The sequence below is a fragment of the Nomia melanderi genome, chromosome 13, assembly GCF_051020985.1.
Source record: "Nomia melanderi isolate GNS246 chromosome 13, iyNomMela1, whole genome shotgun sequence".
Lineage (NCBI taxonomy): Eukaryota > Metazoa > Arthropoda > Insecta > Hymenoptera > Halictidae > Nomia > Nomia melanderi.
This window is the reverse complement of record NC_135011.1, coordinates 67,573-87,453: the sequence shown is the minus strand read 5'-3', so window position 1 is coordinate 87,453 and position 19,881 is coordinate 67,573. Positions and strand designations below refer to the sequence as shown.

At 37.6% G+C, this 19,881-nt stretch overlaps 5 protein-coding genes and 1 long non-coding RNA gene across 11 annotated transcripts; 1 reads left to right on the top strand and 5 right to left on the bottom strand.

The window, feature by feature from the left end:
* Positions 1-358: 358 nt before the first annotated feature.
* Cand1 (Cullin-associated and neddylation-dissociated 1) lies at positions 359-6,379 on the bottom strand. 2 transcript variants are annotated; one of them, XM_031986736.2, is made up of 17 exons: positions 6,071-6,379; positions 5,332-5,501; positions 4,914-5,127; positions 4,558-4,847; positions 4,316-4,478; positions 3,980-4,253; positions 3,407-3,913; positions 3,053-3,336; positions 2,843-2,974; positions 2,608-2,776; positions 2,234-2,522; positions 1,945-2,143; positions 1,617-1,874; positions 1,346-1,534; positions 1,017-1,260; positions 789-935; positions 359-703 (listed from the first exon to the last, which is right to left on the bottom strand). In XM_031986736.2, the coding sequence occupies exons 1-17, from the start codon at positions 6,110-6,112 to the stop codon at positions 570-572; spliced, it is 3,705 nt and encodes a 1,234-aa protein (XP_031842596.1). In that variant the 5' UTR covers positions 6,113-6,379; the 3' UTR covers positions 359-569. The 2 variants fall into 2 exon arrangements, with proteins under 2 accessions (XP_031842596.1, XP_031842595.1); XM_031986735.2 differs by having other exon boundaries at positions 4,558-4,850; positions 6,071-6,378.
* On the top strand, positions 1,446-5,066 carry LOC143175217 (uncharacterized). The gene is made up of 3 exons (XR_012999972.1): positions 1,446-1,580; positions 2,122-4,861; positions 4,925-5,066. It is a non-coding gene; the product is annotated as an uncharacterized LOC143175217 (long non-coding RNA).
* A 201-nt stretch (positions 6,380-6,580) lies between the features above and the next one.
* LOC116431543 (PCNA-associated factor) lies at positions 6,581-8,374 on the bottom strand. The gene is made up of 4 exons (XM_031987148.2): positions 7,803-8,374; positions 7,541-7,612; positions 7,209-7,330; positions 6,581-7,132 (listed from the first exon to the last, which is right to left on the bottom strand). The coding sequence occupies exons 1-4, from the start codon at positions 7,837-7,839 to the stop codon at positions 7,082-7,084; spliced, it is 282 nt and encodes a 93-aa protein (XP_031843008.2). The 5' UTR covers positions 7,840-8,374; the 3' UTR covers positions 6,581-7,081.
* A 158-nt stretch (positions 8,375-8,532) lies between these two features.
* Positions 8,533-11,915, bottom strand: LOC116431538 (succinate--CoA ligase [ADP-forming] subunit beta, mitochondrial-like). The gene is made up of 7 exons (XM_031987130.2): positions 11,749-11,915; positions 10,673-10,932; positions 10,442-10,604; positions 10,078-10,342; positions 9,691-9,995; positions 9,498-9,617; positions 8,533-9,400 (listed from the first exon to the last, which is right to left on the bottom strand). Exons 1-7 carry the CDS (start codon positions 11,812-11,814, stop codon positions 9,230-9,232), a joined length of 1,350 nt encoding a protein of 449 aa, XP_031842990.1. The 5' UTR covers positions 11,815-11,915; the 3' UTR covers positions 8,533-9,229.
* Positions 11,916-12,140: 225 nt separating this feature from the next.
* Positions 12,141-14,503, bottom strand: LOC116431536 (succinate--CoA ligase [ADP-forming] subunit beta, mitochondrial-like). Its single transcript, XM_031987124.2, has 7 exons — positions 14,069-14,503; positions 13,725-13,981; positions 13,498-13,660; positions 13,148-13,415; positions 12,765-13,069; positions 12,563-12,682; positions 12,141-12,503 (listed from the first exon to the last, which is right to left on the bottom strand). The coding sequence occupies exons 1-7, from the start codon at positions 14,237-14,239 to the stop codon at positions 12,306-12,308; spliced, it is 1,482 nt and encodes a 493-aa protein (XP_031842984.1). The 5' UTR covers positions 14,240-14,503; the 3' UTR covers positions 12,141-12,305.
* Positions 14,504-14,643: 140 nt separating this feature from the next.
* LOC116431540 (uncharacterized) lies at positions 14,644-19,841 on the bottom strand. 5 transcript variants are annotated; one of them, XM_031987133.2, is made up of 5 exons: positions 19,690-19,841; positions 16,639-17,216; positions 16,393-16,562; positions 16,006-16,192; positions 14,644-15,876 (listed from the first exon to the last, which is right to left on the bottom strand). In XM_031987133.2, exons 1-5 carry the CDS (start codon positions 19,724-19,726, stop codon positions 15,685-15,687), a joined length of 1,164 nt encoding a protein of 387 aa, XP_031842993.1. In that variant the 5' UTR covers positions 19,727-19,841; the 3' UTR covers positions 14,644-15,684. The 5 variants fall into 5 exon arrangements, with proteins under 5 accessions (XP_031842993.1, XP_031842997.1, XP_031842994.1 ...); XM_031987137.2 differs by lacking the exon at positions 19,690-19,841 and adding an exon at positions 18,887-19,031; XM_031987134.2 differs by lacking the exon at positions 19,690-19,841 and adding an exon at positions 18,020-18,980.
* Between the last annotated feature and the right edge of the window lie 40 nt (positions 19,842-19,881).

Here is a 19,881-nt window from a genome sequence, read left to right as displayed (position 1 = left end):
AGAAAATCTATCCGAGGAACTTGCGATGCAACTTGCAAAAGGCTCGTCGATATTTCAGTTGAAAAAGTGTGCGTTAGCCTTGTTGTAGAGTTTATCAAGGAACAGAAAAAGTAGGTCAATCGCGAATGTGTGCAACGAGACCGAATATTAATCATAAATATTACAGCCGCCGATTGGCGCAATCGCGAATGAAGCGCTCGTGGAAACGTGATGGTACTCACGTTCCAGCTGGTTTTCGACTTTAGCTCTTTCACTCGCAACAATATAGTGGGGCGACTGCTAGTTCCGTGGAAAACTATATATGTATATTCTTAGATTCGGTTCTTACATCGTTAACCGTAATTAAAGGCCCGATGCGTTATCGTAAAATGCTTACAATTGGCAAATTTATTTTCGTTATTTATACATGGCGTGTTACATGAAATCACATTCATCTCAAACTACGTTTCGGGTTTCGAGGACAATAATGAAAAAATAACGTATAGAAATAAACTATGAATAATACGACCGCGATCATGCATAGCTAATAGCGGCCTAATGTGAAATACAAAAAGTAAGATCGTAAACTTTTAACTCTGATCCATTGCGTTGGTTTCGTTCATACTGCTTCCGCTGCAGTCCTTCTGAATGATTTCGAACAGTGGTTGTAACTCGGGGGTTGCCTTGATCTGTGTCACGAACTCGCATAGCGACGGATTCTTATCTGAAAGTAAACGAGTTTCTTCGAATCCGTCTCGTTCGTGTTCTATCCGAAACGTGAGTCTACAGAGAAGAAAGATCTCGCTTACCAGCGTCTGGGATCGTTAATAGCGCCGCCACAGCCCTCAGTGCCGAACGCTTCAATTCGTCTTGCTTCTCGTATTCTTGCTTCACTGAATTTGCTTTTACTTTCATCGTACAAGTACTTTTCAATGGTTCGACTAGTCTCTCCAGCCCTGTTCGCCAACATTTTCATTAATGGAAATCAAAATAACGCGCCTTAATATTCGTTTCGAATTCACTTTGAGAATATTTACTTTGCAAAACTGCTGTGGGACATAATTGAGCGAGTCTGGCCGTCATAAGGTAGGTCAACATCTTGATGTCATAGTGATCTCTAAGGCCGTTCTCAACGTGGTTCAGGAAATTGAATACATCTAACCGATCGAGGCAAGAATCCAGTAACGTGTACATGCATTCGAACGCAGCTTTTCTAAGATCCAGACCGTCGTCTACCGTGTGTTTGAAAGGACCCATTTCAACTTCCCTGATCAGTTCTTTCTGCGCACGTATCGTTCGAAATCCAGCAGATTAACAAAACATTTCTTTCGTAACAAAAGAAACAGAAATATTACTTGTCAAGTACCTTTATCTTGGTTTCAGCGTAGAGGTGCGGCAGTACGGAATCTAATAAATCTCTTATTAACATCGGTTTGTTGTGAGCCGCAGAATTAAACGCGACCAAAGCTACCCTCCTCACGTTCAGGTCAGGATCCTCTAAAGCTACCAAGAAATTTCCCATGCACTGCTTTAACATGGCATCGATCTGCTGGGGCTGTAAACACGTCGAAAACGTTGGAAACGTTCAAAGTTCTGTCTGGGTATACCACTTTCTTGGTACGTTTCTGTGCGAATACCTGATCGGAAATGGTGAACTTGACAGCGGTGACTGTGGTGGTTCTCATAAATGCAGACGGCGATTTTAACGATTCTTGTAGTTTCGGTAACAAGGTGGCACGATCGATCAACGTCAGCTTCCCTAGACATTCCGCGACAACGTTACGCGTCCCTTCTTCCGTGCATTCGCAATGCCTGTACAACAACATCCAAATCGAAGGCACGAACTTTTGCAAGTGGGTTACGCCATAGAGACTAGCAGATTGACACGTGATGATCTGCAACGTTACGCGTTTCAAATATATCCGATCGCTTCGACGAGGACAATGTCCGGCCCAGAACAGATACCTCTTTCAACGAATGCAAAAGTAGATATTGACGTTTTGGTTGTGCTTCTATTTCTTTCAGTATAAACGGCAGATATTCCGGAAGATTCCCGACTGCTATATTTCCTAGCGTGTAACTGGCTGCCGACTTCACTTCTTCCGAGTGGGACGAAAACGAATTTAAAATTATGTGTTTCAGAGAAGCAATTCCGCTCAGATCCCTGAATGAGAAAATTCGATTGAGAAACCAACACAAAGAGATTCGCGTGTAGATCCGAAATACTGTGTGTGCTGTAAGCAACGTTATTTACACGTGTCTGCCTATTTCACCGATAACCAATAGCGCGAAGATATGCTGTGCGTCGGTTTGCGGGTTCTGAACGTCTTTCAAAAATTGCTCTACCACTGCCTGCACCCCTTCGTGCCACGTGATTGTCAACGCGGCCGCGCATTTGGCAAGGGAATGGTAAGCTTGCTTGTGAAGTCCAGATTCGTTTACAGGTGCTATCAACATGGGAAGCAATTCTCTGTATCCCAGGCCTGGTATGTCCGCGTGGACTAGCGCTTGGAAGAACTCCAGCATCGAACTCAACGCCACACCTAACACACGTGAACAAACAAACCAGTGAACAACAATGCTGCGATGCGCATTACAGAAATGGAAATACGCTCTCCAGTATATTACCTTGGAGGAGCGGAGACTTCACCAACACCAATATTTCCGGTAGGATAAAATCCGATACCCTTGCCAGTGCAACGGGGTGTCGCAATGCGATAACAGTCAGAAGATTAAGAGTTAATTGCGCAATGTGCAAATCAGTCTCGTTTAATAATGCTGGTAGCTCTGTGGTTACCTAGAGAATTTCAATCGATTGTATAGAATAGTTTCAACTATTGTATTTCCAACTATTATATTTTACCTTATCCAATAAATCGACGCGAAGGGCAGAGCTGTAATTTTGCACCAGAGTGTCTAGAAGTGGGAGGGAACACAATTTTAAAGCTCGTTGATTTTTTCGGAGAAAAGATCCAAGTATAGGAATCGCCTCGTCCTACAGTTGAAATATCAAAAAGAAATAACTTAATCGAACGTCGACTCGCGTCTGCCGTACAACAGGATGCACACGTACCATAATCGGCTTTAGATCTACTCTCAGAGGTGACGATGCTATACAAGTTAAGGCCTTGACGGTCGTAAGTCGTGTGATCTCGTTACGAAGTCTATCCAGGAATATAGGAAGGCAAACGTGTAACTCGTCGGACAAGATGTCTCCGAAGTGAGCGAGAATTTGACCCATGCAAGCGATCGCTCTCTCTTTCACTTCCTGATCGATATCCGCTGTTCTTAGTCTCATCAATGTACACCGATATATCTCACCGGACAGCGATGTCAAATCGAAATAGCAGGGTTTGTCTGGAACAACGATCATCTTAGTCTTCTTCTTGTTCTCAACGAACCCCGCTTCAACGTCGTTCTAACCTACCGTGTGGTCTGATCACTTGAACAAGCTGTTGCAATACCAATAGCGCTTCCGCTGTGATCTTATAAAACGGATCTCCGACAGCAGCTATAATGGGAGGCGCTAACACCGCCATGTGAGCATGGAAAACTTCCGGTTGATGCGTGATTAGTAACGTATGAACGAAGGCAAGTGTGTCAATTTTCATATTCGACGAGGAATTCTTATCGCCCAATGAATATTGAATACCGGATATCAATGCGGGAATATGATTGTTCAAAGCACCGGGCAACACGAGTACTAACTCCTTCAACAACGAGAAACAATCTTGTCTGGTTTTAATGCTTTTCTCTTTCATCTGACGATGAACTGCTTTCACTATTAGCGGGACTTGTTGTTGGAGTAACGATATCGGACCGTCGTCGTCTTCCATCGCGTCGGGGTCAAGCGGTACTCCGGTGGCCGGTCTAGTTTGTTTCAGAAGAGCAATGTACGCATGAAATATATCCGATTTCACGTTTTCTTCTCTTTCTGTCGAAACACACGTTAGAGACTTAACATGCTAGTCGAGGATCATTTGTCATTTGTAAAGAATACCTTTAAATCTTGAGATCAAAGCCGGAGAAACGTCTTTATAGAGATCTGGAAGGAGTTCCCGCCTGCTAGACACAACAGCCTCTAAACACTTGGCGGCTGCTCTACGAACCTTCCAACTCATATCGTCGTCATCCGAATATTCGTCTTCCGCGTCTTCCTCTCCATCTTCTTCTACTTCCATTACTACACCTTCTCCATCAGATGCATCATTCATATCGTCATCGTAATTATAATTTGGATCATACGTGATGTACATCAGACAAATGTCTATGATCTAAAAAAAATGCTCGTTAAGTCCGATTCACTAGACACCAGCAAGACCGTATGAAATCTCACTTTATTTATATGTGGAGTAATTTCTTTGGGACATCTGTATACAAAAGATTCGAAAGCCTGCAAACAATACTCTCTCAATTCGTCATCGTCGTCCATGCTGTATTGTAAGATTAACGGCATCACTCTCTCTATTTGTTCCCCGAATCTGTGTCCCGCCTGACGACTACGATTTCAAAATAACAGTCAAACATTCTAGCATTCGAGTATACGCACCGTACAATTCTTCTCCGAGAAATACTCACCAAATAGAAGCGATACATTGTATGTACGTGCGCACCACATTTTTAGCAGTCTGAGTGGAAAGACCTTCGAGTAAATGATCCAGAAGTTTATTGTACAAGTAATTGTTACTCGAAGTCAAAAGATGACTCAACGCTACTATGGTACGTTTTCGAACTGCTTGACGCGGAGAGGAAAGTTGTGGTAACAGAGCAGCCAGAATGATAGAATGAAAGGTGACTAGTAAAGCACCAAATCGAGACAGTAAATCAGCGACAATATCGAGGGCCTCGAGCTGTACAGACACATCTTCCTGCTATGTAAACGGTAATTAGTATTTTTCTTGAACCTTTCGACAACCTAATACAACGGTCATTACTTTTTCAATAGCACTGCTCAGACGACCAGTTATTCGTTTACAAACATTTGCAACGAGTGCACTGGATCCCAAAGGAAGTTCAGAGATTACAGTCTTCAATCCGATACTGGAGATATCCCTCAACTGTTCCTTGTCCGACACCATATTACTGCACAACGCATCTACGATAGTTTCCACTTGATACTCTTTTACTTTATTGACTAATGGGCCCAAACTGAAATCGGACACGTTTCTGTAATCGTGTCCAAATACAAAGAAAATCTTGCAAATGCAAGAAAGAACGTAACTGATCTTTTTAAATAATGAAAATGTTGAATATTTAATACCATTATAAATCAATTTCAAATATAATAACAAAAGAGAAATTTTCTACTTTCTAGGCTTAGTACTATATGCTATAATTTCTGTATAACTGTACCATTTTACTGCAAGGTTTTGTACTTCTCCATTCTTGTCCTCCAATAGCTTTAAAAGCATTTTCACAACTTTGCGCTCCGAGTCATCGTCCAATTTGATACTATCTTTTTGTAATTCGCTCATCAGATCATTAGTTGCCATGAATCTAAAGTCCTTATCGCTGGAGGTCATCTAAGACAATAAATTTTAATAAATTCTAATAAATTTCATTCGTACAATGTAATAGACTATAAAACCAGGATGTAAAGGATCGTTTAAGGAATAACAAATAAAGAATGCAAACATTTCCATTGAATGGTTTAAAATAATATTTACATAGACTCGCTCTTCTACCAAGTAACACCTTTGTTTTTCATTGAAACGATGCATTCGTACAAATAGAAATTCGTATTCGCGGCTAAAAGTAACAATATGTGTATATATATATATATATATATATATATATATATATATATTATATATATATATTTATATATATGTATATAAATAATTGTATACTTTCGAATAGAAATGAAATAAACTTCCATAAGCGAACAAACGTGCGTTTATATTACAAATTAACGCGAATCTCATAAAATCAACAGAATATTTTTTATACCAATAAAGGTTATGTAAAAGCTGAGTACCATCACCGGTGCAAATGTTAAAACTTTCGTGTAAAATTATTTCAAAGCAACAGACAAAAATTTCTAACGTCGAAATACATTGAATGTATTGATTTAAAAGAACGTGATAAATACCTTCTCCAGCAAGTTAGCAATTTGATAAGAGACATTAGCCATGATTGAAAACTTTTTCACAGCCGGTTACAGTTGCTGTTCTCAATATTTTTACGTTCCGATTCAACAAAAAGAACAGAAAATTACAATGTTTCCAGGGAAGAGGCGACACTGAATTTGATCCCGTTCGTTCGAGCGAAGATCTTCTTAGAAAAACTTGATTTTAATGAAATTTCACCGCCCGCAACATTTCAATACTGCGAATCTTTACCGCAACTTCGACTGCCAAAATTTTGATGGTAATCGTGCGTTCCTGAATCTATCAGAACGGCAATCACCAGAAACAAATATCAGAAACGCTTAATCGTGATTGGTCGGGCATCTTCATCGTGATTCGAAATTTCTAAAAGCAACTGCAGAAAGTCATTATTTATTATTTTACAATTACTCTCTGGTTAATGTCATTTGCAGTATATGCCATTCTGTCTTATAAATTTCAATTAAGAATTACATTAAAAGAACATTCGTATCTTTCGTATGATACATCAGTTTTATTGAAATATATTACATTCTTAAAGCTTCAAAGTCTTAGAAAATTACTTATAATTAAATTGCGGATTCTATGCAGATATAACGTATGTTAATGTTGTAAAAGACAATATGGAAAAATTCGTACAAAGTTAACAACATTTTTAATAGCTTTGAATCTAATAAAGGGTTTACTAACGAAATTAACTTATTATCTCTAATTCATACTGTTGTAAAGATGAATATAAATGTTTATATTTGCACGAGTATCCGCCAGTCTACTTATAATACTGAACATATTTCAAACTCCTGGTATTGAAATGTAGTAAACTTATCTCTCTTATTTTTTATCACATACTTGGAAACTTAAAAGTTTTTCTAGTGTATTAATAAAATATAAATTAGTTACGTTTATGCTACATATAAAAAATAAATAATTACTGTAGCAACAGACAACAATGAAATAATATTACACTGCTGAAAAACATTATAATCATCAAGGATTTAATCCAATTCATTTCCTGCCTCTTCGTTTGCAATTTGATCCTCAGTTTCCTATCAATGATAAACCATTGTTAAAAGGATTTTCTAATAGAGAAATGTATGCTACTGAAAAATCTGAAAAAATTACGTGTGGTCCTGGACAATCTGTAGCTTCTTTCGAAGAATTTTGATTAAGGAAACATGTAATTGGTTTCTGCCAATCAGGTGTGTCCCTTGGATGATATGGATTACCACCCGAATAATTCTTTCCTAAAATAATACTTTTGAAATTTTCCTGTGACAGACATTGAGAAAAAAGTATACGTGCACTGTTGGATTTTCTATCAACTGTTCCAAGTTAAAAGTGCTTTATAAATTACTGTAGATTGTACAACAAAAGTTTAAACTTTGTTCTTACATTAAACACACTTTTGTTAGTTAAAACAAGACACAGTGCTCTATAAATATTACTTCATTTACCTTTACTGGTTCCTGTCACTTTTTTTACGGGGGTATTTTTCACGGATTTAGCTGGTGCTTTGGCGCCAACGGCTACAAAGATCGTAAACAATGATTTTAAACAACATTAATTGAGAATCATAATATAAGGGAACAAATATTCTACGTCCAATTTTGAGCTTCAAATTGAACGATGAAAGATCGAACACTGGATCGAAGTCAAGGAAACAGGAAAAAAATGATTTTCAAAATCAATGGAAAATTTACAGCAGCGTTTATTTACCTTTGCCTGGTACGCGGTCTGCCTTTGTCCTCACCATTTTTTCAAATTAAAAAGTTTTCGAATCAATGTTTTCAAAGTACAAGAGAAAACAGAGCTGCTAATATGAAATTTTCGTTGTAATGCACGTTATTCAAATCATCCCGTAAGTCCCCATTAGCATGTGTATTACCTGCTCCAAACAGGTGGGCCAACCCGAAGACGATCGTGATAACTACGTTTGAAATATATCGATGAAGCAAAATTTTAATACTCATCATTCTCTGTGTTCGTAGATTTAAATATATATGTACTCGATGTAACAATACATTTTTTTTATATTTTTATTAAAAAAGAGACTCATCATTGCAGATCATAACAATTTCAATAAACTGAAAATACTTTGAAACTGCATTACACTCGAAGGAACATTTACAGTTTTATTTAAAGTTTAGCATTGTAATAGCAAAGTAATGTTACATTTAATATATTTGTCAAAGAAAATTTTCTCATAAATACGTTCTTAGCAAACGGACGACATTGTGGACTGTTCCAGTTATATGATATATTTCACGAGTGACTTATCATTGTTGAATCACGTCATATCTATGTATAATAATTATATATATACATATATATATAATATAATACTGATATGGCGAAATTTCATTGTCTCGCAATACTAACACATCTCAAGGTGAAAAGAATGTGCACGTTAAGATTCATCGTTAATAAAAAGTAAAACAAACCAAAATACGTAAAATAATTTATATATGTGTACATATAGCTACATGTATATCTATGTTACACTGAACAGGCCTTTGTTTAGATGACGCATGGCTTAGACACAACAATTTGTCTCGCGGATAGAGTTACAATTGATTCTTTTTTTTTTTCGGTTAGTAACAGTTACACCTTGTCGGTCCAAATAGAAGCTTCGAAAGAATGTTGCATAGACTTTCGTGCAAAAAATATAGCTATGTCGATAAATATATATCATATAACTTAGTTTTAATACTGAATCACAGAGACCCATTGACGGGCAAGCAATAAACAATGTTTTCAGAGAAGCCTGCACACTTCCCAGTAATGAGTTTGTGCTTACAATGGAAAATAAGCAACACTAAAAAAGTTCCAATGAATAGTTTGGGTAATTTTTCTAGCATTCAACATTTACAGGAGTATGAAGAAACACCGTGTTCTCTCGGAAAAGTACAAGTCTTATTTAGAACACTTTCGATGAACATTTTGCTATTCCACGTGACGCGGCAGCGTTTGAAACACTGAGATGTGATTCTAAAGAGATAAGCGCAGAAATAACATTCGAAGTTGTTACGTAGTTATTACTTTCAAATGTTCTTCCAACCGTTTAACAGGGCGCGAATATATTTTTGACTTTTCTTTCTTTCTTTTAACTTTCTTTCTTCTGGTAGTTACAATTCTTGCTAAATCTATGAAATCGAAGGTATCTCAAAGTTCACACTAAGATTCTCCGATTGCGCCAACTTGACAATCGTAGACAGTTTCACCGCAACTCGAGCAGCTTCGTCGAGATCATCGATCGGTACGATTTTCAAACCTGCGTTTGCGATCAGGGCTTTCGCTTCGTCTACGTTTGTACCCTAGAATAGAACAACAATCGAACGTCATAGTATTTAGTATATTTTATGTCAGCCATCGTTTGAAAAACAATTATTTACTATCTTTTAGTCACGTTACCTGCAATCGAACAACAACAGGAATTTTTAAGCTAAGTTCTTTAGTTGCAGCTATAATTCCTTCTGCGATTACATCACACCTCATGATGCCACCAAAGATGTTAACCAAAAGAGCATGAACCTGTGTTGGTGCACGTAAAATATTTTGCTTAATTCTTCCATATATTCCGGGTACACCCATGTGTATTACTTACACGTGGATCCGATGTAATGATTTTAAATGCTTCCTTTACAGCTGAAGTGGACGCACCACCACCGACATCCAAGAAGTTCGCAGGTTCTCCTCCGTGTAATTTTATAATGTCCATAGTAGCCATAGCTAAACCAGCTCCATTGACCATACAACCAATATTGCCGTCAAGTGCAATGTAATTCAGATCGAACTTTGCTGCTTCGACTTCTTTAGGATCTTCTTGAGTCCAATCCCTCAAGGCAAATAATTCCTTTTGTCTGAACTCGGCGTTGTCGTCGAATCTACACTTGCAGTCCAATGCAAAGTCTAAATACAACGAAATAACATTCTCGATTTAGTATTATTTCATAATTCATCCAGTCTTTGCTAATTTTTACTTGAAACTTACAGTTTCCATTAATATCTTCTGCAAGAGGGTTTACTTCCAGCAGGAGAGCATCTTTCTTGACAAACATCTGATACAGATTTACAATGATATTGGAAATATAATCTTTAACATTTTGTAGACCTAGCTTAACAGCAATACGTTCTGCCTGTTCTTTTGTAATTCCCTTTAGAATGTCGATGGGCTCGTACATGATAGCACTAGGATTTGTTGCAGCGACTTCTTCTATGTTTACACCACCTTGACTCGAAGCTATTATAACTGGACCCTTGAATTTACAAGTTTGCACGTTACATGTTGCACTTTTATCGGTTTAAATTATATATATATATATATATGTGTGTATATATATTATTTAAAAACATACTCCAAAGGCTCTTTCCATCATGACTGCAAGGTAATACTCTTTGCGGGGAAACATGCGCTGTGTTACCATCACTGCGTTACATATCCTACCTGCTTCTCCTGTTTGTTTTGTAATTAATAACTTTCCTAACATTTGACTGGCTAACTTCTTTGCTTCTTCTGGCCTATAAATGTTATCTTTTCCATAAACTGAAAAGCGATTCTTCGACGCGAGGTTCTTTCAAAGACTTACGTTTCGCACATCTTTACTCCACTGACATTGGTGCCTTTAAAATGACCTTTCCCTCTGCCACCTGCTAAAACTTGTGCCTTTAAAACAATATCTTTGCTCTTCAAGTCGGCTGCAAGTTTTGCAGCTTCATCTGGAGTTTTAGCGACTCCAAATTTCGGAGTTGGCACTCCAGCTTCATTTAGTAAACTGTAACTGATATGTTCGTGCACGTTTAAGTTCCTCACTGGCTGTTTTACCAAGTTGGTCTTGCATCCCAATATCTAGGAAAGCAAATTAAACAAATATGCAAATGAAATATATAATACGATACGAGAAGAAATACAATTCAAGTACAAATGATCTAATACATTGCCATTGACACTTGACACAGGCTCAAAATACTCCTTGGTCTCTCGGATTTAAAAATAATCTGAACTCAGAAACCGATCAGTGGTAATGACCCACATACTTTACATTTGATCTTCGTCGTACAAGACTCGTTATTGATGATTAAACAGCATCGCCAGTGGAATTCAAATGCAAGACTTGTTATCGATAACTAAATAACGTCGACATGACATTAAAATATCTTTTCAGATAATAACGGTTTGTTGATAAAGATTGGCGACGATAAGTTCAAGGAAACACGAATCGATAAGATGGAAAACAAACGACAAGAGGCCGATTAGTTGAAATTTTCAATTTTCGAAGTGACACTGATGACAGTCCGACAAGTAGTCTTTATTCGGTGATAATTCAATCATCGTTAATTAAATACGAACCGACGTTACCAAGTCAATGACCAGTGAACGGATGAACGAACATGGGAATATTCGTAAACGTATTGCATAACTGTCACTCTCATAATTCGTGAAAATAATAGGTTTAACGCAAGGCCGCGATCTTTGGCTTCGAATTGTCTGACCCTGGCGCCCAATTTAGCAGACTACAGATATCAAAGATGGTGGATACACTTGGTATGAATCATTCGATGCGCTATTAAATTTAACTGGACAAGTAAACAAATCGAATATTCCCACATGAATAAAAACGAACAGATGAAACACTACCATATGGGGAATACGTCCCCAACGTACCTTGGGCCCATTGAATCGGGCAAGATTCTCAGCGAGTGAGATGGTCCGCGACAACATCGTAGCCATCTTACTAAAGCAGTGGCAGTGGACTGACAAGCGTAAGCTACGCCTTCGTGTCCCCACCTTTCTTGACGTTTCCTACAAAAACATGACGCAAACTCCGCGCACAATGAGCCGCGGTGGCGGCACCACATTTCTTTCAAGTTAATCGTTATTCGAATTAGATGTTCTTTACGTCTTAACGATTGAAAAGTTTCCGAAAATATTCCGAATCGTCTTAATAGCTGAACGATTCAAGGAAATAAGAATTTTCATTCAATCCAACGAATACATCGATAATGGTTTCTCTATGTGTAGAATGTTTAGGGGAAATCATTACACTCGATACAGCGTGGATTGAAAAGCGATCTTTATTTTTTATACTCGTACGTCTATAATTATATAGAGCCATAATCACCATGGTCTAATGTAAAAAAGACGAAGAACAGATTATACGTTTCAATGTTTCCCGGATATTTTTCTTTAAAGGTGTTCAACACATTTCTGTTATTATTCTTCTATCGTTTACAGTTGCTGGTCTCGTAACCGGATTTCTGCTTACTCGTGAAATTAATGTCTAAATTTAAAGAATTCGCAAAGTTCACCATTAAAGCCAATTTGACTACCGCTTCAGCCGCTTCGGCGAAATCATCCACGGAAATAACTTTTAACCGAGCATCGCGAATTAATACTTTAGCCTCCTCCACGTTGGTGCCCTTTAAAAGAAGAACACAGTTATTTTCACGTGATTCTATGAAATTCATTAATAACTTACTTGCAACCTCACGACTATCGGTAAAGTCAAGTTCAGGTCTTTAGATGCAGTGATAATTCCTTGCGCGATTATATCGCACCTCATGATACCACCAAATATGTTGACAAAAATCGCTTCTACCTAGAAATTGAAAATCAACATTTCATTCGCACAGTTTTCATTCACGCACATTTAATTCACAGTTTAGTAACGTCTTAAACACCTTTGGATCGGAAACAATTATTTGAAAAGCTTCCTTGACGGTTTCTACAGTGGCAGTGCCGCCCACGTCCAAAAAGTTGGCTGGTCTACCGCCATTATATTTGATAATGTCCATAGTAGCCATCGCTAGTCCAGCTCCATTTACCATGCAACCTATATTTCCATCGAGGGATATATAATTTAAATGAAATTTACTCGCTCGGACTTCATTTGGGTCCATCTGTGTAATATCTTGCAAGGCGAATAGTTCTTTCTGCCTGAATTCTGCACTGTCATCGAACGAACATTTGCAATCTAAAGCATGATCTGGAAATCAAATACACGCACAGTTGTCGATCGGACCTTCTTAAAGCGATGGCGTGTAAGCACCGTTGCTATACGTACATTCTCCGCAAAGATCCAACGCCAATGGGTTTATCTCGAGTAACAAAGCATCCTTTTCGATAAACAACTCGTAAAGATTGCAAGCAATCGCCGAAACAATTTGTCCATCCTCTCCTTTCAAATCCAACCGTTTCGCGATTTCATTCGCTTGCTCGGCTGTCAGACCCTTCGTTATATCGACTGGCGTGTACGCTATGGCCTCGGGACTCGTAGCGGCGATATCCTCGATATTAACACCGCCTTGTTTCGACACAATTATAACCGGGCCCTAAACGTTATTCATCGGTTTAGCCTGAAATCCAATTAACCAGTCCTCTCGCACGGAAGAGTGATCTCTTCGAGAAACTTACATTGAAACTCGTCTCCAACATAACTGCCATGTAATACTCCCTGCGAGGAAACATTCTGGTCGTTACCATTACCGAATTACAAATCCTTCCAGCTTCTCCAGTTTGTTTTGTTAGCAACAGTTTGCCTATCATATTGCTGGCCAAACCTTTCGCCTGCTCAGGCCTGTAAAGTTCTTTAAATTGAACGTGATACTCGACGATTGAACGAATCTTTCGATCGGACTTACGTTTCGCACATGACAACGCCGCTGACATCGGTACCCTTAAAATGTCCCATTCCTCGGCCTCCAGCGAGTACTTGGGCTTTCAATACAATGTCTTTCGTGTCGAGGTTCTTGGCCGCTTTACCAGCCTCATCGGGAGTTTTCGCCACTTTGAATGGCGGAGTCGGGATTCCAGCTTCCTTCAACAAAGTATACGCGACATGTTCGTGAACTTGCAGACGTCGAATTTGCTGAAGAATCACAGACGTGCGACGGAAAACCTGGAAAACATTTTTACTCGTCAGTCAGAATATTTGCGCTAACGATAACGAACGGTGAAAAAATCTTGAAAACGCGAGAACAACTACCTGTCTGTTTATTGTCCGAGTAGCGATCGATGCAAAAGATAATATACTGATAGACATGTTATCAATAATCGAGTTTAAGCAACTCGGTTTGCTCGAGAAACGACTGATTTGATTTGATCCGATTCGTTTAGTTGTAAATAATAAAAAATATACAAAACGATACTTTGTCATCTACAGATTTCGCAGACCCATCGTAGAGAACGTTCAACTTACAACTTTCAGAATAAACTTCATTGTGTACATTGCAGATTAAGCCGAGTAGGCAGTGAACACACACCCCTTTGTGTTGTTACGATAAACGAACTTATTTATGCGCGATTGATAAAAATTCCTTTGCGTTTTACTTGTTCTAATCAATAGCAATATCGGTAGAAATGTTTTCACGAGTTAGTTTACTTAGGACAACGATGAAACGTCCAACGAAAATGGAGCTAACGAATTGCAAATTAGGATAGTGAGTCCACTGGTTGAATCGAACTTTTATATTATTGTAATAAACCTGACGATGATATTTCTCTATGCGTAGAAGATACATATATTAAATTATGTTAATATAGTAAAATATAAAAAGTCAATTTACATTGTACATCTATATAGAATGAAATTACAGATTTTCTTACAAGCGTTCACAATTATCAAACAATTGTAACCAGAAATTATGAAATTCATGCTACATTTATTATTATTATTATTATTATCATTATCATCATTATCATCATTATCATCATTATCATCATTATCATCATCATTATCGTTATATGTATATTTATAGTTCATTGGTATATCGGTTTAGATATAACTCGGATACGTTTCAAATATAAGTCGGCTTGTGTTATTAATACAGCGTATTAATGATAACAGTAGTTTCTTATTAAATCAGACTTACGATTATCTTAGGAACTACGTCCTTAACAAAATTTCTAATGTTCCGATAATTCGTATGCAGTTACAGTATCTTGTTTTACTTATTATTATATTTCACACTTCAGATGACGTGTATAACGCAATGGAGCAAACAAAATTTTTATCGAGGCCTTCGCTTTCCATAAATCACCAATACTCGAGTTGCAAATTAAGAGAATCATAAAAAATTGAATAATTTCCCAATGTTCAAAGCATTTGAACATCAAACGTGTCTTAATATAAAAACTTTTTAAACAACCTTAGGCAATTTTTATAATATTTTATAAACGTAACGCGAGTTTGTTTGTACAAAGTCGTAATCGAGAGAAAAAAAAGAAACGAAATAATAACCAAATAATATGCAAATCAAAGCATTGTGAGGTAATGTCAGAGATATTGAAAATAATAAAGATATGAAATTTTATTAAAAATTCTATCCGTGTCTAATACTCTTAATATACTCAAAACGTAAATCATCTACGCTCTACGACTTAAAGATAAATGTTCATATTAGAAATACAAAACAAGAAAAAGTTCAGAAGTACATGCGAGGAAACTAGTTACTTGTCTGTTTGCACGTGATACAACTTAAATATTAATAGAATTTGTAAGACAATGTTGCCCCGTGTATCTATATGTTTCAAGCATAAAACTTTCACCTCTGGCCTCAACAGTCTTATACTCTAAATACAAAACAAATCGTTTCAATAAATTCAAAAACTAAATCTATCGTTTAACGTTCTGTCCGTAACGCCGAGATTCCCGGATAAGCTGTACATGACTTCGCTGAAGGTACGATCGTCGACGTCAGCTCCAGTGTCCGACGAAGGTGTGTTACGTGTACGAGAACGGGAACGTGATCTGGACCTTGAACGCTGTCGACCAAATAATGGTGACCGACCAACCTAAAATCCAACAGGTTTATTACACCGTATATACACGATTCATTTATCAAAACAACAGAACGTTACGTTAGTTACGATAGTTTCGCGCTGAGAGCACGCAACGGGTTGTTCATGGAAAAGGAAACATACCATATTTAAACTTTGTACACTCTGTCTGAACGGTGAACGTCCCCTGGGTAACTGACGCAAACTGTTCACAGCACTTCCATTTCGACTCGGTGTAAGAGCAAGTGGACGTTGATGTGTGCTAGGGGTATATTCGTTTCCCAAGGTACACATGAAGTTCACATTTGAATTAGTACTTAATCGTGGGGAACTACAACATTGTTTCATCATATTATTCAAACGCAAATACATTCTGTAGGGAAACCTACTTAAAACATCGGAAAAAAAAAATATCAAAGTGCGAAGCAAACGTTGCGACATTTGCAACGATCTGAATGGGAGACTTCTTCAAATTAATACTGTAAAACTTTATACTGTAAAACTAAACCAAAAAAGATACTCTGATCATACTTTAGTCTCATCAGTTTCTGTTCGTATTGCGCGCGTCTCTGGGCTCTGGCAATCTGATCTGAACGTAATCCGCCTGTAGTGAAACGACGCTGAGATGTTAAAATCTGTTGTCTTCTCTCTATGGCGTTTCTCTGCTGGAGCGACAGCAAAGGCTTCCCTGCCTGTGGTACCTGTAACACGACAGTTTCCATGTAGCCATTTAGTTTCCGATCCTTTCTCCGGTACCGATACAAACGAGATACTTACTCTGAACTGATTTTGCAATGATAATCTTTGATTTTGTCTTTGCAGCAACAACTGTTTTGCTCTTTTAACACGATTGCGGTAAGCAATTTGAGCAGGACTCTGATATCCCAATCGGTTGTGAACCGAAGTTGGGTCCCGCAAATTTGGCAGACTGTTCGTTCTTTTCAACGGAGTTTTATTATTGGTGAAAAATCCTCCTTGAGTAAAAGTCAAGTTTGTGCGACTTCTACTACGAGTCAAACCAAATCTATTGCCTCGACCACGGCGAACATTGAAAGCACCTCGTGCGTTTGATTTCTGATTCAATGTCAAGTTGCTTCGTGATCTGGTCAGACCATTGTTTTTCTTGTATCGTTTCCTTATGAAACCCCCACGCACATTGTTATTATTATTTTGTCCAGGTTGCCATGTTTGCTCTTTCTTGGCAGTTCCAACGTTACGTTTAACTCTTGCGCCTCTACCCCTTAGTCCACCACTCCGTCCTCTCGCACTACCTTGTGTGCGTTTCGGGCCAGCTTTTCCGTTGGCAGTCCCAGCCTTTTTCTTTTTCTCCTTTTTCTCCATCTTTATGATCTCATCTTAAAAGTAAGAAAATTCACAAGGTTTAGTGAACGCACGGCCTTAATTCAGGAAATTAATTTGTTTTAAGCTTTAATCTGGAACGTGAAAAATTCCCTCCTGCACGGATCACGCTGAAGGATAATTCGAGACGAGTGTAATTCAGTGTTCTAGTTCCATTAAGGAAAATTTTCTGTTTGTTTTTTTTTGCTTTTTTTAATTTTTTTTTTTTTTTTTTTTATATATAAATTTTCGTTAACCATTTCCCTGATTTTCTTCCGACACGTACGTATATTCAAATTGTGTTCAGTGGATTCGAGTCTACAAATTTTTAAATTATACGTATCGAAACCGTAACTTGGAAGTTTCTTATGTTCAAGAATAGTTCGAAACACTCTGCTACCTCTTTAATAATAATATTTAAAGTAAACGACAATGACAATGACAGTAAGAAAAATCAGATATATTATTCTAATGAAAAAATCACAAAACCTTCTATCGAGATGTTACAACCCTGCCGATAATAAAATATACTACTTTCTTTTCCATAAACTGAACGGATGCACGTATATATGCGTGCAACTTTACTTAAACTGACTTTAAAGTGCTTCTTCAGCACTATAGTAACACGTATAATGTTTCATTTATAGTTTGTAAAGTATTTGAATGTTATTTTATTATTATTTCCGTGTAATTATCCTTGGTTATTCCGGAAGCATTCAGGACTGATGATTAATGCAACGATCAATAATTCTTCTAATTCGCTTCTAGAATTTTTCTCCTGTTCGTATCCAATATTTTTCAAGTTTTATTAATATCGTACAAACATGTTGTTTCCTTCGTTATCAGACCTTCTTCGCAATCCTTCAATGATACTGTTATACATCCATCGGTACTATTACTCCAAGTAATGCATCCAATCGCGAATGTAATCTTTTTCTTCTGATGTTTTCTTTGACTCTTGGCTCCGTATTATTCTCCCTCTTTGAATCCTAACACTTTCGTCGAGTTCAAAATATCTTCTGCACTCGACATAAAATAATCTTCGCTGACTTATGATCTTTTTATTTCTTAATTAGATTATCGTCTCTTTTTCTGTAGTTTTCACTAATTTGCTTATTCATTATCATTTCTTCCACATTATTTCTTGAACGAAACGAATGAACTTTCTCCCAATTATTTTCCATAATAGTTTCTTCGAATAAGAATAATCCAGGAAAATTATATGATATTCGTATTAACATTGCTCGACTCTCGTTTTTTTGGTACAGTATAGATCTTGAATTAAGATTGTGTAATTTTCCATTCTTCCATTTTAAATTGAATCTGTAGTTATCGTCGACGTATTTCTTCTCCTATTGCATTAGTAGCAGACAAGACAACACAAAATTTGTCCAGCCACTGTAACCGGACAAACGTGTGGTTCGCTCGGGATTTTTCAGACTTCTTATCTGCTCAAACGTCTTACGGCACATTCAAGATTTTCTCCATTATTTATCATTCGAATACATATACATATAACAAACTATTTCCACAGAATATCCTGTCAATCTTAACTTTCAAATTTTCAAATCAAACGTGTTTAACCGTTAAAGTGTAATCTGTTCTGGGTGATAACCGCTCGTTGTGTAAATACATTTACTTTCGTTCGGAAACAAATTAATGAAACAATTTAACAATCGGATAGAACCTTTCGCATACGCTTCGTGTCGTTAGATTACATTATACACTGAAGATAAAATAATCAGTCTCCTGTGTATCGTACATGGTGCACTGAATCAAGTTCATCAGACGAAAGAAGAGAAACTCGAGGAACATGATAGCAGCGATAAAAATACAACTAAAGTTACGCAAACGCGTGCGTATCCCACGCAACGAGAAAGTTGACTTCTTTTCTGTGAAGTATGAGTCATAGCCTCAGTTGCGGCAACATCCAAAATAGCGTCCCGGGTTTCATGTTCGTCAATTTTCCAATTTCCGCTTAATAATCCTACAGAGTATCTCCCAGAAATCTCGTAATCCTTTGTGCCAGCTATTTTTCTCTTTTTTCCACTATATTACTCGGTGAATTCACGAGAACGTATCTATCAATCAACATGGTCGAATCGAACGGGGTCCCATTTCCTCGATTCTTATTTGCGAAGAATGCGTAACACATCGCCACGAACGTGCCAAATGCATTGTAAATTCCCAAGGACATTTTTTTTTGTTCCAGCGATTGAAAGGTCCCATTCTGATATCTGGTTTATCGACAACGATTAAACGTGGCTAGGAGTTAATTCGGAATTAATTAAGGCTCGTCGCTGGGACGCACTTTCTTTGGATCGTTATCTATCGTTGGGCGTGAATGAACGAAAATAAATTGGTGGATATATCTACGCTTACGGATTTTTTTCCGTCGCCATATTGAATTCGTGCAAAAGAAACGGTAGCCGTACGCTCACCCAGGATTATCAGCGAAACCGCTAAACTTTCGAGATTCTGGCCACTTACCGAGCGACATGTTCACTTTTGCGTCAATCTCTGACATTTTTCCTCTCTTTCTATTTTCTATCTGTTTTTTTTTTACTAGAAAGACACGAGGATCGCGAACTCGATTACCCGAATTATCTTTCGAACGTCACCACTGATCGTACAAAATGACATCACACGACGCACCGAACCTAAGTGAATACAAACGGTGCA